Source organism: Emys orbicularis, chromosome 23 (genome assembly GCF_028017835.1).
Source record: "Emys orbicularis isolate rEmyOrb1 chromosome 23, rEmyOrb1.hap1, whole genome shotgun sequence".
Classification (NCBI taxonomy): Eukaryota; Metazoa; Chordata; order Testudines; family Emydidae; genus Emys; species Emys orbicularis.
The window spans coordinates 1912775-1930007 of NC_088705.1; the positions used below are offsets into that span (position 1 = coordinate 1912775).

Consider the following 17233-nt stretch of genomic DNA (forward strand, 5'->3'; position numbering starts at 1 on the left):
GTGTTCTATTTGCTGAAAGGAACTGAGGACACCAAGTGATCACACTTTTGGTTGGGCAATGTGGTAATTGTGCATAGTGAACAGTAGTGATGAACAGTAAAGAGAACTCAGGGCTAGAACCAAGCTGGGCTCTAGGCCATAAGGTTACAAGAGTTAAACCTTCCATCGGGGTAGATGTGGCCCTTGCTAGGAAAGGCAGAAAATGCACCAAAACCTGCCCACAATGAAGGGCAAATCTTGGCCTTCCTTAACTAAGATTGGCACTTTTAAATTGTCACCATGCCCCACCAACTGCCTGTTGATCACTTGAGCCAAAGGTATCCAGTTGCATTTTGTCCTGTTTTACAAATTCTTACACTAGGGAGGTACATGTGATGTATGCTAGGGCTCAGCAGGCAGTAAAGCATGTCACAGAAGTGCACTGAAAATAGTCAGATGTGGGATTCATTACACAATAGCAATGAAGGTGCTGGCCCAGACAAGTGATTGGGATGAGGAAAAGCAGGGAACCAAGCAGAAAGGATAGCAATGTTACAGCATGCTTGAAAGAGCTATTCTTTCCCACACATACAGCTCAGAAGAGCAGAAAGCAGGCTGGCAACTTACCATTCACATCCAGCATTACTGGCAGCTGTACAGCTATGAGTCTGGACCTGCTCCCACCCCAGAAACAAAATACACTCATTTTAGCAGACTGAGTATTTGAACAGTAACCTCCATTTGATATTAGTCCAATGCTTTGTGTATGGTACTTCTGAAATCTGTACAGCATCTAACAGATCAATAGAGGCAGAGGTGCTACTGTCAAAAAAGTTTATTAAAAAGAGTATGACCTTAACAGTGATAGGTTAGAGAATCACAGAGGCAAATCCCAGACATGTTCAGCATACAAAGAGCTGGATGCTGAAAAGTCGCTGAAAATGAGGTCACAGTAATTAGCAAAACACTTTAATCTATTAGAATAGGGAAGGGGAGAAGGAATACAATTCCAGTGTTTCTAGTTACTTTAAGTGTGGAAATCAGGATCACTATGAATGAGACAGACCTGGGTCACTAACCACAACCTCCTTGCTCAGAGAAAGGTTTCATGAGTTCTTCCTGCAGGGCCCCACAAGGAAATCTACTTCTTTGGTGCAATGATGCCTTCAAGTTGGGCCTGAAAGACAAACAACTCATTAAGTCCAACTAGACTCAATCTACACCCCACCCCACCCATTGCTGTAAGGTGACAGTTGTTCATTGTTTCCAGAGCGAGGATGCTAAGAAGTTACTGGAATACTCCAGGGGAACCAGGCCAGGATTTTCCTCCTGGTTATTTCATTCCTTACTCCATGTTTTATAAATTAGTTTGTTTCATTCTTGGTACAGACGTGTTGTATTATGAGAAGAAATCTAAAAGCTGGCCGTGGTTCCATTCAGTGAAAGACCCATTTTATAATGTAAAGTATTGAAAAGGAAATTAAATAAAAGTTGCTGAAAAAGTGGTTTGTTCTCTGATTTCAGGCTGTATTAAGCTTGCTAAATTAAACATTTGGCTCTCGGGGTTTGGAATGCAAGCTCTGACTCAGAGACAAAAGTATCTGGGAACTGCAAATTTTTCAGTCACAGAGACAACTTGACGCCCAAGTCCTGGATAAAAGAACTTGCTACTAATGCACAGGGAGCTTGTACTGTATGAAACTTCCAGCACTTACATCAACAAAATAAGTGGTAGCAAGTGTAAGTGTACAGCTCTTTATAAATACTTCTGGCTCAGGAAAGGAATATGGACTTGGTGGCAACATATTCTTGGCCTAATGGCTACCTCGTTCTGTGGCCTAAGACTCTGCAAGGTGGTCTGAAGCTAACAGATTATCTGAGGAAGTCTAGAGTGTAAATGTGATGAAGTCAAAGATAAGGAAAGTAGCTCTGAGTGCTAAGTAAAGAGATTTAGATCTGGCCAGGAAGGTTCTTTTAAATAGACATTTTTACCACAAGCATGAGGTAACTTTTCAACAGCAAAGACATGTTATCCTGGGATCAGCTAACACAAACCCTGCTTTCATCAAATTAAATATTTTTGGCCTGGAGAGCCATCTTAATTGCCAAAGCCAGGGTGCTTTGTTTTAGAGTGAGAGTTATTCCTTCTGTCTCAAAGAGAACTAGACTGCCATGATCCACATGTATCAACCAGCCACGGGAAGAGTTATTTTGACATATTCTGGCTCCAGGAGAGAGCACTAGCAGACAACTGGAGAAGTACTACTAGTTACAATACAGTAGTTATGCTTTAATCTGATCCAAGTAAATGCTTCCTGCCTTAGGAACCCAGTTAGTAATGCATCCCTGCCATTTACTATCTGTAATTCTGGTGCAAACAGAGGAGACAGACTGGAAGCTCCCAGAAAATGTAGTGATATTGCCATCGAGTTCCCTTGAGGATTATGATTCCAATGCAGCTGAAGACATGTGATTAGAAAAGACTAAAGGTTCACAGACACAGCCCATGTGACAGGTTCAGATTCAAGTTTCTTCCAAACATTACTTTGCCCTCTAGTGGAAACCCACACATTTAAATTTGTAACAAAAGCACCTATCCAAAAGTTCTTCAACCAAGTCGCACAGTTGCCTCTGACCCACAAGCAAGGTGTGAAGGTCAGCAGGTGGATAGGTAGTAAGTAGTTATTGCGGTGATCTAGGTCAGACAGCACAGCTAGAGTAATTTTTTACCAGCTGTTTACATTAGGTCAAATAGCTAGCACTCCTGTGACAAGCGCTAGAGCCCATTAGGAAAGGAGGAGGAAACCACTCACTTCCTCCCCCCGCTACAGAGGTGAGACCAAACTAGAAGTTAGTAGGATCCATTTTGAAGATGTAAGCCACAGACTAATATGAATGGATTTCTGTGCTCTTTTATAAGTTAGCTCCCTAAAGCTAGGAAAGTTTACTATGTGTATCATTATAGAAGGGTTTGTTCCTGATAATCTGCATTGTTTATAAACCAAAGAAATAAGGTGGAATGTTGTTTTAAATTTTTAGCTATTAAAAGTCTACTTTCTGGGGTAGTTTCTAATTGCAGGTACACTGCTCACCCCTCATTCCACTCCAGGAGTATATGAATATTTTACAGCCTACTCTGTCAGTGATAGATGAGATCCAATTACCGTTACCTGTTACTCACAGAAAACTCCAGACATGGATGGGAGAAAAGCCCCCATTGCACTGAAACCCAAAGGAGTTTTGTCCCTTACTGCAATAGTTCATTTTAAGCTGTCCCTTGTCATAAGGGAGAGGATTCTAATGTTTTCAGGCCCACAGCAACAAAGGAATAATTTTGTCTTCCTTGTCTGCCTTACTTTGGGCTTTCTGTTTTGTACTTATGAGGCTTTAAAGATGAAACATTCTCAGATTCTTGGTGTCTTCTGCTGACAGCCAACTGTTCTAGAGTCAGGTCTACACAAAAATTTGGTCCTTGAGCATCAGTCAGGTTTAAAGCACAAACGTATTTTTAAAAAGTCCCTTAAATTCTGAAATCTAAAATGCCCGTGTCTAGGAAACAACTGCACTCATGCATTCAATAACTGATCAATTAACTAGCCATAAAAGGTTTGGAGTCATTTGAACTAACGGCATTATTCCTCACCCTACAGAGCTGCAGGGAGCTTTGAGAATTTGGAGAACGTGCAACATTAATGCAAGTTAGAGAGGAACTAATACATGCACATATGGCCTTTTCATTAAGAGAACAAAAGACTAAAGGGAAATTCATTTTCAGGTCTCACTATTTACAAAGCAAATACTTCAGTTGTTTTCCTACCAAGACATTGCAGTCAGGTTCTTTACTAACCTTCAACTGCTGATTAGTTCGTTTCAAGAACTGCACCTCTTCACCATGTTTCTTCTCCTCTACCTGCCGTCTTTCACTTTCACGTTTTTCAATAGCTTCGCATTTAGCTTTCTGCTCATTCACTTGTCTTTCCAAATCTCGCTTTTCATCTTCTAATTCTGCAATCTTTTAAAGAACATAGATATGCCTGACATTCATTGCTATGTTTTTGAAATACAATGAAGATATAAGGTTTCAGAGTAGCAGCCGTGTTAGTCTGTATCCGCAAAAATAACAGGAGTACTTGTGGCACCTTAGAGACTAACAAATTTATTAGAGCATAAGCTTTCGTGGGCTACAACCCGAAGAAGTGGGTTGTAGCCCACGAAAGCTTATGCTCTAATAAATTTGTTAGTCTCTAAGGTGCCACAAGTACTCCTGTTATTTTTAATGAAGATATAAGTTATGCATTTTACAGTTTTTGAAGAATAAAAATGATAATAGCAGCCAATTTATCCATTAAAAAGCAGCCTTAGGGAATCAGTAAGATGTGTGTTTTGATTATCTTTACTGCCACCCAGTGGAACTAGAAAATTAAAAAAAAAAATCTAAGCAGCGTATTTTGAACGAGTTTATTGATGAAATCAGAAAATGACTCAAATGTAAGTACTGGAGCTGAGTGAAAAATGGTTAAGGTTTTGTTTGTTGATTTTGTTTGCAAAAAATTGTCAATGCTCTAATAGATATGTGAGAAAATATGATCTACTGAGCCAGCATGAGGAAGATAAAAGAGAGACATTTGTGTACCAGATCACAGGTACATTATGAAGTTAACAGCCTCACTTACTCTCTTTTCCATGTCAGATTTGCCCTGCTCAGCCTGTAATGCCTTCCTCATACCAAAGGCAACACTGCTCTCATACAGTGTCTGATAGGCAGCGATGGTCATTCGGATTTCATCTCTGACTCGAAGCAGCAACAGTCCCCGCTCTGCACAGTTAATCGTAACCTCACGGATAAGTTCATCTTTAAATAAAAAGGGCATAACAATAAAGATAGAGGGAAAATGTTTTACATAGGTATCAAGACAAACATTTTGACATGGGCCAGTGTGCCTAGAAAGGTAATTATGGCCATGACATTTGAGGTGTTCAAGGCCAGGCAGTGTAGACCTGAAGCTTCCTATTGCTAAGGAATTAACTAATTAATTATATTAATAAGAATTCTCTCTAAATCAGTGGCTGGTGTCTTCCTCCAGCCTCCGGGGTTGGTCTGTAGCAGCTGGAGGACTAGCATAGTGTCACCAAGACGTTTAATAATTTAAGATGAATTAATCTAGTTATTGGAGTATGATCTAAGTGTGGTTGGATGAATCTTTCCCTCCCATGCAAATATGCAACAAATCCCAGCTTACTGTTCAATGCCCTGTTGCCACAGTAACACCTCCTCAGTGTCAGCTTGTATATAGACATTTTTTTAAAAATACTGTTCTGTATACAAGCTGACACTAAGAGGAAGCACTCCTGCGGCAACAGGGCTTCATCTCTACATAGTAGTGAGAGATGCTAGAGTGACAGACTGGGCAGCCTCAAGAGGGCAAGTACAGTCTGTTTAATAACAGTGCAAGCTTCCCACATGCACTGTGCCTCAACCCTGCCCTGTAGGGACCCATTAAGGCTGAAAAAGGAAAGTGTGTGTCCATTCTGACTTTGGGTTCTTTGCTGAGACTTCACACAGGGACCTACTTGTGTTAATTCTGATGTGGACCTCTCCACCAGGAACTGAACTGAGATCAACAGGTCCTTAAACAGGCATGGGATGGTAATGACTCTCATTCCCTATTGACCAGGGTGGATTGGAACCCATACACCTTAGATGAAAGTCTCTATTTCCCATTCCCTATGTCCTGAGCTATTCAGAAACTTCAGGCGTTTTAGTATCATTCAAATAAGCTTTTTGCTATGGTTTCTGAGACCTGGATGTATTCACTAACCAAAGCATTGTGAGTAGAGTTCCCTGCGGACAGGACAAATCCCAGTTTCTCGAGCCTGTCTTTGCTGTAGTTTGAGATCCAGCTCTTCCTGCAGATGAACTACATCCATTCGGGTACTGGGAGTGGTGGACACCTGCTGAATCCATAGCTGATTGTCTTCCACCCATTCTCTGCATCACAAAAGCAGCACAGATTAGTTTGTTAGCCATATTCATTGCCTTCATCATAGCTTCACTGCCGATAAAAGCACTGACTGCTATCAGCAACAACCTAGGAGCTGCCTCTGGATAAGGTTTAATCAAGCATATGCTTGAGCACTGATTTCCACCACCAACTGAAAGAATCCCTTTTTTTTTTCCCCCACAGAAGTGTGCAATACAAGCATTCTCTCCACCCTCCATAGTCAGTACAATTGAGAGACAATGTCAGCACAGCTTCTGATAATTGTCCTGATCCCTAAACAAATGCTGCCTTTGCATCTTTCATTATCCCCACTGAACTGGCATTTCAACAACAGAGGGAGCGCCTGCGTTTTACACATGTACGTAGCAAGGCAGGAACTTTTAGTTACACAACACTTGGATGACAGCAAACATGGCTAACTGCACACTACACGGCCATCAAGCAAGACAGAAGACTTAAAAAGGCTTGGGGACTGCTGCTTTGTGTCTAATACAGCAATGTCAGGATTTTTTTTTTTTTATTATATTACTTTTAAAACTGATGTATAATTCATCAGGGGCATTTGCTACCTCAACACATCATTGAGGAAAGCATCTTTGTCAGATTCAGAAAGAGCCAATATTGATACAAATTAGACAACATACTTATTTAACTACCACTCATCACCCAGCACGAATAACCAGCTATTAGATGGGCCACATTCATTGACAGGCACAAACATTTCATTTAGCTAGAAATCCATCCCCCACTCTCTCCCCAACACCATTTTGTGACATTCACTGAATCCCAACTTCCCTTGCTCTCCACGTTAGAATTTTACATTGCTGACTCTTCCTGGCATCCTAGGACCATGGTGAAAGGGGGAAAGAGCAGTTTCTTACCTTGGTGGCAGGATTGCGTTTAAGATTTCCTCTGCCTGTTTTGTTGGATCTACAGCTGTAGGAGTCGTCTTGGGTTTTGGAGGAGGTGGCACAGGTCCTGTTGACACAGGCTGCTGAGGACTCACTTTCAAAGAACGCGCCTGCAAATGAGAAACATCCTGGGACTATACAGGCAGGGCACACATTCCAGCAATAGCGTGTGGGGAAGCAGACCCAGAGAGACACTGGGGCAGAGGAGGCCGCTGATCCCACAAGGGAAGCCAACCTCCCCCTCATCCTCCTCTACCCCCACTCCTTCCTGCCCATTCCCCCATTCACACACCCCTCTCCCACATGTTCAGAGGATCTATGCAAGTCAGGAGAAAAGAGAAAGCCCTTCCCCACAAAGACTCAGCACACGTGGGGAAGGAAAAACAGGCTCTTTATGACCCTTTAAGGACTTCTCTCACAAACACACACAGGCCCCCTATGTCCCCATTTCATACACACACCTCCAACAGGGTCACCCCTAGAGTCCCCATCTTAGGCCTTCCACATGCTCCATCCTTTACATCCCTCTGCCCCCCCCCCCCACACCTCCTTCCCATGTACCCCCAGCTCAACCGACCCCCCTCCCCACAGCTCAGCCCTCCCCGCACCCCCTCCCCATGTACCCCCAGCTCAACCTTGACCCCCCCTCCCCACAGCTCAGCCCTCCCCGCACCCCCTCCCCATGTACCCCCAGCTCAACCCTGACCCCCCCACTGGTCAGCCCTCCCCGCACCCTCTCCCCATGTACCCCCAGCTCAACCGACCCCCCTCCCTGCACCCCAGCCCTCCCCGCACCCCCTCCCCATGTACCCCCAGCTCAACCCTGACCCCCCCCCCACTGGTCAGCCCTCCCCGCACCCCCTCCCCATGTACCCCCAGCTCAACCCTGACCCCCCCCCCACTGGTCAGCCCTCCCCGCACCCCCTCCCCATGTACCCACAGCTCAACCGACCCCCCTCCCCGCACCCCCTCCCCATGTACCCCCAGCTCAACCCTGACCCCCCCTCCCCACAGCTCAGCCCTCCCCGCACTTCCTCCCCATGTACTCCCAGCTCAACCCTGACCCCCCCTCCCCACAGCTCAGCCCTCCCTGCACCCCCTCCCCATGTACCCACAGCTCAGCCCTGACCCCCCCCACTGGTCAGCCCTCCCCATGTACCCCCAGCTCAACCCTGACCCCCCCCCCACGCATCCCCTCCCCACTGGTCAGTCCTCCCTGCCCCCCCGCAGCTGCCCCAATATCCCGGTTCGCCCTCATACAGCGGCCCCGCATCCCGGGCCCGTCCCCCGCAGCGCCTTCACCTTCGGGGAGCGCTTCTCCGGGTTGCGGCTCACCAGCACCGGGGTCTCGTAGCGGAGCAGCGAGTCCGCCGGGGGGATCATGGCGGCTCCGAGGCCCGCACTCTCCCCGTGAGCTGTGTACCATCACCATGGCAACAACGAGCCGCGCCGCAGCGTCATTTCGTCATGACGTCCCCCCCGGCGCTCGTATGCAAGAGATCAGACGATGGCTGGACGCGCATGCGCCAGGTAGACGATGGCGCATGCGCAGAGTGTAAAGCGTCTCGGCCGGCCCATCAGAAGTGAGCGAGAACAAGGCGGGGAACCGCACCTCGAAGCTCACGCTGCCAAGCCAGCCCAGCCGATCCCTGAGCAGGCCGCCCAGCAGCCGCCTCCAGGGGCGCTCGCAGAGAGCCCGGCTCAGGAACGCGCTGCCCGCGGCCGGTGTAGTGTACTAAAGTGCTCTCCGTAGTACTGTGCTCCTGGCGGTACTGAGCATGCTCAGTACATCTGCTGAAGCCACTGCCCTCCACCCTGCCCTTATACCCCTGGGAGTCTGCGGACCGCTGTTGACAGGGGTTAAAGAGGGGCAAAGGGGGCGAATCGGAGCCGGGGGTGGAAATGTACTGGGCGGCGGGTCCGGTCCTCGTGCAAATCACGCGGTGACAGGGGCGGACTCCCCGCCCGTCCCCTGCTTTTCCCGCCCGCGGCCACCCACCGTCAGCCTCCAGCCCCTCGATCCCAGCCCGCCTGTTAGCCCGTTCCCGGGCCGCCGCCCCGCACTCCGCGAGCGCAGCGCACTGTGATCCCGCCGGGCCCGGACGCGGCAGGAACGCCATGAGCGGAGCAGCCGCCCTAGCAAGCCCCGCCGCCTGGCAGGAGTGCTTCCGGCTGACTCTGCGCGCTTGCCCCGGAAGCGGAAGTGGACGTAGACGGAGTCGCTCTTCCCGTTTGCGGGTGACCGGAGGCCTTGCGCAGCCGCTGCTTCTCCGCCTGCCGGGGACTTGCGGCCGAAACTCGGCTCCTAGGCCCCGGCCGCAGCCATGGAGGAGGCCGAGACCGAGCGGCGGCGGCGGAAGCGGCGGCGGCAGGAACAACAGGAAGTGGCAGAGAAGCGGAGCCCCCGGCGCTCCCGCTCCGCCCGGGGCAGCCAGTCCCCCCCTGCCGAGCGGGAGCAGGGCCTGGCCCGGCCGGGCCGCAGCAGGTACCGGCCGCCAGCGCTTACCCCGCTACAACTGGGGCGGGGGCTCCTAGTGGGGAGACCCCGCTCATCCTCTCGGGCGGTCCCTGGGGCTCCGCTGGACGCCTTGAGCTGGGGGGACCCCGTGCCCCCTGGGGAGAGCCCACCAATCCCTCCCCGGCCCCTCCCTCAATGCCCTCCTCATCCCCCCACTTTCTCCTGTAAGGCCAATTCATCTCCCCCACCCCCAAATACACACAGTGGGGAGACCCTCCCACCCTTCACCACCATCCCATCCTCCCACGACACAATACAGTGCAGTGGTAGCTGTAGGTTAAGGTTAAATTACCCTGTGCATTTTGCACAGACTCTCTTCCTTTCCTTTTTTTCTTGGGGACTGTGGACCCAACAAATCATTTTTTTAATATTTAAAGGTCACCAGCAAAAAGAAAGAACAAGTCCTCTGCTAAAAGAAGCAAGTCTCGAAGTAAAAGAAGTAGAAGCCCTCATCATATTGTAGTCAAAGTAAAGCAGGTAATTTACTGGATATTAAACATTAAAGCCCCAGTCTTGAAAATTACTCCACGGGACTAACCTCCTCCTTGAAATCAGTGGGGGTCTGTGAAACCACAATTGTCTGTCTGCATAGAGTAAATGTGGGAACTGGGTCTAAATGGGGTGATGTGACTAATTTATCACTTGATTACCCCAATATTTTCTTTTATCAGTTATTGTAATTTGTACATTCGGGAACATATTTAACTCTTAAAAACAAACAAATTATAACTACCTCTGATTTTGCAGTAAATGGTTGAGTATCCACAGGAATTAGCTGTTAATGATTCAGTAAGCGTGTCAGGACTTTGTCATGGTACACCTTACCCTGCAAGCTTTCCATTTGCACAGAGTGCTGTTGATTTCAGTGTTGTCACACCTAGGCACAGGATTCTGATCACGTGGAGTAGTATGCTGGCTTGGCCCCTTGGTGACAGCAGCAAGATTCATAGACTTTAAGGCCAAAAGGGACCATCATGATTATCTAGTCTGATCTCCTGACATTATAGGCTCCAGAACCTCACCCATCCACTCCTATACTAGACCCATAACCTCTGGCTGAATTACTGCAAAAACTGAAAATGTGGAATGCTGTGCTTCACTTAACTCCTTTCCCTCTTTGGTATCTATCCCTTTGATGTATTTATAGAGAGCAATCAGATCTCCCCTCAGTCTTTGTTTTGTCAGGCTAAACAAGCCAAGCTCCTTGAGTCTCCTGCCATAAGGGTGGTTAAGCACTGGAATAAATTGCCTAGGGAGGTTGTGGAATTGGGGATTTTTAAGAGTAGGTTAGGCAAATACCTGTCAGGGATGGTCTAGATAATACCTAGTCCTGCCATGAGTGCAGGGGACTGGACTAGATGACCTCTCGTTCTATGATTCTATGTAGTCAGCAGCTTTATGCCGACAGAAGAGAGCTCTCCCGTCAACATAGTTAAAGCACCCCTAATGGGCGATGGTAGCTTTGTCAGCAGGAGAAGCTCTCGGCGAAACTTACGTTGCTCAAGGGGATGGTTTTTTTTCACACCCCTGAGCAACATAAGTTTTGCTGACATAAGTTGTAGTGTAGACAGGGCCTAAATCAATAACATAAAAATTACTGAGTTATAGTCGGGGATTATTTTTCCAACTTTAATATTGAAGAGCACTAGACAAGAGTGTTACTCACACATGTGGTCCATGGTACCCTTCTTGGGGAAACTGAGAACCAAGATATGGGATGTTGGTAAGTGAGATAAACTATGAGAGGAATCTCTTACAAAGAGGGTTGCATAATGGAATGACTAGAAAACTGTGGCTGTTGAGTTCAGGCAGGGAATAAGCAGGCAAAGCAGAAGAATTCTGAGGGAAGAAAGATTTAGGGTTTATGCAAGTGTCGATAGTACTGAAACATGCAGAAAACGGAATAGGCAAAATATTGGGAAAATTTATTCTAAACATTGGTCTGTGAAATGTCAGCAGTAGTTTAGAAACTTGGTTTAAGTGGTATTTTTCCATGTGTGGAAGTGACCAAACTGTTAGAGCATAGAAAATATCAAATATTTGAATTTAATTTTTAGATTGTAAACCTTCCAGGCCAAGGATTATCTTCTGTCTGTACAGGACCCAGCATAATCCTCAGTGGGGCTTTTGGGGTGCTACCCTAATATAAATGTTTATAATAATATATCATTTAAGCTAAGAAGCCAAATACTAGTAAATTGTATGTAACTCAAGAACCTCTACTTTTTAGAATAAAGTAACTGAAAACTGATTCTGCTTATATTTATCTTACAAAACATGAGTTCATGGTCACATATTCCCTGAACAGTCAGTCATCTCATCAACCCCTAATTCAGTGCAGGGAATGCAGGTCTGTGTTCTCTTCTGGAGCTAATTTTATTTACTGTAACTCAGAGACCTGAACATGGGTCTTAGCAGGTGAATGAGGAAGTCATTTTCATCCACATTTTAAAAACCTGTATACTTGATGATTGAGTTTTGTTCTATAGTCTCATATTAAATTCAAATTTTAAAGACCAAACAAAATTCCCTGTGTGTTTTCATCTTTAATTCTAAATAGATCACTGTAAGGTTTTTTTTGTTACAGGAGCGAGATGACCATTCCCGGAGAGGACATGAGGAACGACAGCACAGAGATCAGTCAGAGCAAGAACACAGACGAGATAGAAGTGGTGACAGAGACAGACACAGAGATCATTCAAAGAGAAGGAAAAATCCCAATGAAAGGCCAGGAGGTCGAGGGCATGAAAGAGAGAGGAATGCCCAAAATCTCCGTGAGCAGCAAGTGGAGAGGGAATTTTATAACGAGAGAAGACGTGAGCATCGCCAGAAGAATGAAGCAAGCAGTGGTGATGAGACTCTGGACCTTGGTAAACCTGATGGTGAAAATAAAGACAAAGATCCAACAAATAAGGAGAAACCAAGTTTTGAACTGTCTGGTGCACTCCTAGAGGATTCAAACACCTTCCGAGGTGTTGTGATTAAATATAGCGAGCCCCCGGAAGCTCGGATTCCAAAGAAACGATGGCGTCTCTACCCTTTTAAGAATGATGAGGTTCTCCCAGTCATGTACATTCACAGACAGAGTGCTTACCTGCTGGGCAGGCACCGAAGAATCGCAGATATTCCTATTGACCACCCCTCTTGCTCCAAACAGCATGCTGTGTTTCAGTATCGGTAAGTGTTACTCACTGTGCCTGCCTAGGAAACCAGATTGTAGTGGAGGCTAGAAGTGAATAGTATGTTGGGTACTCAAAACCCTCTGCAAACTAGTAGATCTATAAATTTATCTTCTATTTCAGAATTAGCCAGTTTTTATGTACAACAGCTGCGTATCCTTTTAGCAGTAATCAAAATTAACTTTGATTCCTCACATCTAACTATAAGCAGCCTTTAAGTAAGGCAAAGAGTACAGCAGTATTCGAAATAGAATCTGACGTACATTGGAACCGGAGTAACACTTGCAGTCATGCTTGATAGGTTAAAGGTTAAAAGGAGCATTGCCAGATTGGCCCAACACAATATGGAGTGCTGGCTTTCCTTGGGAGCAGCAGGGATTGCCCACCGCTGGAGGCAGAGGAGTTGTTTATTGACGGAATTAATTATCTCTTGTATATTACTAATCTTGAACTTTTTAATGTTTAAAACATGGCACAGGCTTTCATTTAACTTCAGCTCATGGTGAGAAATTTTTAGGCAGGCTGAGTGCCTCGCATCTTTTCAGAGACTTAACTTTCTGTATTTAATGAGATCTTTTGGAAATTGAGGTATTAGCTATCTTGAGGTTATTCTGAAAGATCCATCTCCGTTTTTATTAACAGCGTGAAGTGGCTGTTTATACTTCTTTCATTATGGTTTAAAGGTTGTTTCTGTTTTTGCCAGGCTTGTGGAGTACACCCGTGCCGATGGTACAGTTGGCCGCAGAGTCAAGCCTTACATCATTGACCTTGGCTCTGGCAATGGTACTTTCCTAAATAACCAACGGATTGAACCTCAACGTTACTATGAATTGAAAGAAAAGGATGTGCTGAAGTTTGGGTTCAGCAGCAGGGAGTACGTCCTTCTCCACGAATCTTCAGATACATCTGAGGTGGACAGGAAACCAGAGGGGGAGGAGGAAGAGGAGGAGGAGGAGGAGGAGTCAGACAGTTAACAGATCAGAAAGAGACTTCAAAGATCTTCTTTCAATAGAACTTGAATCTGGATATGAACGTTGGAGCATCACAGCACTGATGCCTCTTATTGCCTTAAAGTCTTTCCTCTGTTGCTGATCAGCTCTCGCTGTAGTTTATTTTGGGAAACTCCTGACTTATTCATCTCCTTTGTAGTTTTGAAACTCATCAGGAAATACAGCCTTTGCTTTAAGAGGATTCTCCCTAATAAGAAAAAGAATAGAAGGCACCTGAAAGAGAGAGTTCCAGTGATGGAGCTCTTCATCAGACGTAAAAATAAATATGTAAGGTTGTACTTAAAGGATATGGAACAAAATAGGCATTTTTAAAAAGAACATGGTTTTGCAAACTGTTTTTCGACAATCCTTTGAAATTGCTCCTTTATTCTTAACTAGAAGCTTAGTTACAGTGAACATGATCTGATGTTTTGTAGTGTCCAATTATTTGATGTGATTTGCTGAATTGTACACCCAGAGCAAACCACTCACTAAGGGGAGGAATTGACCAGGTTTGTTTTCATTGAAAAGGAAGATATGCTGCAAATCTTCTTTATAGTAATATAATTTGGGTAGCCAGTTTGCATTGAAATGATTTTTCAGGGAAGGACATTTCACCGGAATACCTTGTAATTTATAGGCAGTGTAGTTTGAAATGAAAGAAAATGCTTCATGGGACCTTAAGTTATGATAGTGTGGCTTGCTGTCGAAGGCTGTGTGCACTCAGTATGTTGTAAATGTTTGCTGACGTTGCCTCTGGATACTGATTTTGGTCCATATTTGAAGCTAGATTTTTTGTTACTTTGACACCACTCTGCCCCATGAATCTTTTCACATAATTTCTGCATTTAATTATATGTTACCATCAAAAAGAAAAATATCCAATGTTTTAACCATCATTTGCACTATTATTATTTTTTAATTTTAGTTTGTGGAAAATATTATACTGTCATGTCTGAAATACTCCTTTTCACCTGCATGTAACAGAAAACAGTCAATACTTTATCATTGTGAAAAGTTTGTTTCCGAGAAACATTTTCAAAACTTGGAACTATTTAGCTTTGCATATATTCAGACATCTTCCTCCTGAGTTTTACCTTGATACAAGAAATGTAACTTATTTCACTTTGATTACTAATTTTCCCTCGCATTTGTGATTTATGGGCACATACTGCCTTCATGTGTTATGTATATACTTCTTGTGTGTATATACATAAGTTGTATATTATATACACACACACACACACACACACACACACACACACACACGCAACTAAAGTTTATTGTGTAAATATGGGGTGTAAATGCAGGTTTTCAAACGGTAGGCATAAGAAGAATGTGCTTTGGATAGCAGACTGTCCTTTATATGTACTCTGGGGTTTTTAAATAAAGAATTTATAAATTTAGCCCTAGCTGCCTTTAGTTGTAATGTTTTTCTAGTGTCCAACTTGGTTTTGCTTTATATTCTCTGAAATAGATACTATATATATTTTTAATAAAAACCCACAAATACAAAAAGATAGGGTGGGGGAAATTCTAAGATTGAGGGTATAAATTGCTTAGAATGCTGTAATACATACAGCAAGGAAAGGCTAGATAGGTGAAATGTAGATAATTCTAGAATTGTATTACAGTTTGGTAATTCATTACTTTTATTTTTTGTTAATACTATAGTACTACTTTATTTCGTCATAAAAAGCAGGAGTACCACTCATAGGATGAAATCTCTCATCTTTACAAATGGCATTAATGTGGTTTCATGGCTCAGTGGCAGATCTGCGTGTGTACACTTGAAGATTATGTTGTGTGTTTGCTTTACAATCGGAGTGATCACATGTAATTCAAACCCGCGCTGAGTATACTTCTCGCAGAGCTGAGCAATCTCTCACTTCTACCAGCAGCACCCAAGCCATCCTAGTTTTTGGTGTCTGTGTGCCACCTGTGCTGTTGCATGTTTATTTTGTAATCTGCATGTACACCCATCAGGTACTGAGGTCACCAAAGACTCCAGCTAGGTGATTTTATGTTCTACTCTGGCAGATCCTATCTGTACACTCTTAAAAATGCAGTAAGTTTGTTTTGAAAGTGTGTTTTGAAAGTGAGAGAGGGGGTGCATATGGCTCAAACCAGAGCTGTGTGCACATCTGCTATTGCTGGGCAATGCCTGAAACCCTTGCGTGGCTGCATGATATCTAACCAAGTTTAGTGTCTGTGATTTCCTGTTGTGTTGTAACTTCTGGAATGTGGACATATATCCATTAAGGAGTGCTGAGATCACCAAACGTATTAGATATATGACCTGACAGGTTCGACCAGTACTATGAAAGATGGGCTAGTTTGCCCTAAATCTTTACTTTTTTCAGAAAGTGTCACCAGCACATTTGGATTATTTTTAAAATTAAAATGTTGGCTGAAACTAGCTCAACAAGTTTAACCTAGTTAGACAAAACAGAATATATAAAGCCTAATAAAGTGCAGTACTTATTTCTTTTTAATAAATGCGACACTGGCCCATTAGAATGGATCTTCCTTCCACAAAGAGAAGACACAGAGCTCAAATACTCATAGCTGTGATGTAAAGGTGGGATGAAAAATATGAGTAGAACACTTTTTTCAGATTTGTTCACTATTTATACACTTCCTGAATGTTGCTGATTTGTGACCCTATCAGCTCCATCTAAGGAGCGGCATTGATTTGCTTCAGGCTGAAGCCATGTCCAATCATGGGTATGGAAGTATGATGAAATGTCTAGTGACATTCCTAAATAGTGTACGATGTGATAATTTGTGAATTACCCTTTTCAGACTTGATTACACTGTGTACAATAGCACAAAACTATTATTTTGATTTTGTTGTACTGCATCAGTTGGGGTCGTTTTTTATGCTAGACCAAACAGGTTTCTTGTGGTGGAATCCAACAACTGTAGTACACCAACACTGAGTAGTGGTGTGAAAACCAAAGCAACCCTCTTTCTAAATGCAACATCCAAATTTATGTGCAAATGATTTCTTGCCTTTTTTTAGTGTAAAATCTGATGACTCCTTGTATCAGGCCATGAAAACACTTAAGATGCCTACAGATATGCATGTATGTAAAGTTAGGACTATTAATATTATGCAACTGATGTGCTTAAGTGTTTGCAGGATTGGGCCCATAAATTGACCTGCTTGGACAATATAAGAATTTTACTCAGTATTTCTTTCCGTCACTCTGTCCTGCTTTTCCTGGGAACTAGCTTGCCCCAATGTGGGCATGTGCCAGCCCAGTGACTACCAATGCAATGTAATGTTTTACTGTTGGTGATTGAAGTATTGGTTCAAATATGATGTTTTTAATTTTCCTTAAATTATTTAAAAGCCTGCATCTTTTAAAAATATCTTAAGGCAGTTCAACCTAGCTGCCATTTGCTAAGTATCACAGAGGTTTACATTTTGTGACATCTTTCCATTTGGAACAGAGTTTTACCTATGGGAAAACTTTGTTTTACTACAGTATGTGGAAATATACCAGTTGTATCTTTTTTGAATGGTTGTGTCTACACTTTGTTATAAATGGCACAGTATTTAGCATACAGTATGTTCAAAAGTATGTTAAGTTTGTATCAAGTCAAATGTATAAAATCCATTTTAAATTAAAATTCTAGAATTTCATCA

At 44.0% G+C, this 17233-nt stretch overlaps 2 protein-coding genes across 2 annotated transcripts; one reads left to right on the plus strand and one right to left on the minus strand.

The window, feature by feature from the left end:
• Nucleotides 1-806: 806 nt before the first annotated feature.
• On the minus strand, nt 807-8351 carry DNALI1 (dynein axonemal light intermediate chain 1). Its single transcript, XM_065421768.1, has 6 exons — nt 8195-8351; nt 6863-7002; nt 5799-5968; nt 4653-4831; nt 3827-3991; nt 807-1156 (listed from the first exon to the last, which is right to left on the minus strand). Exons 1-6 carry the CDS (start codon nt 8273-8275, stop codon nt 1121-1123), a joined length of 771 nt encoding a protein of 256 aa, XP_065277840.1. The 5' UTR covers nt 8276-8351; the 3' UTR covers nt 807-1120.
• Nucleotides 8352-9216: 865 nt separating this feature from the next.
• Nucleotides 9217-17233, plus strand: SNIP1 (Smad nuclear interacting protein 1). The gene is made up of 4 exons (XM_065421739.1): nt 9217-9377; nt 9788-9887; nt 11998-12587; nt 13293-17233. Exons 1-4 carry the CDS (start codon nt 9217-9219, stop codon nt 13561-13563), a joined length of 1122 nt encoding a protein of 373 aa, XP_065277811.1. The 3' UTR covers nt 13564-17233.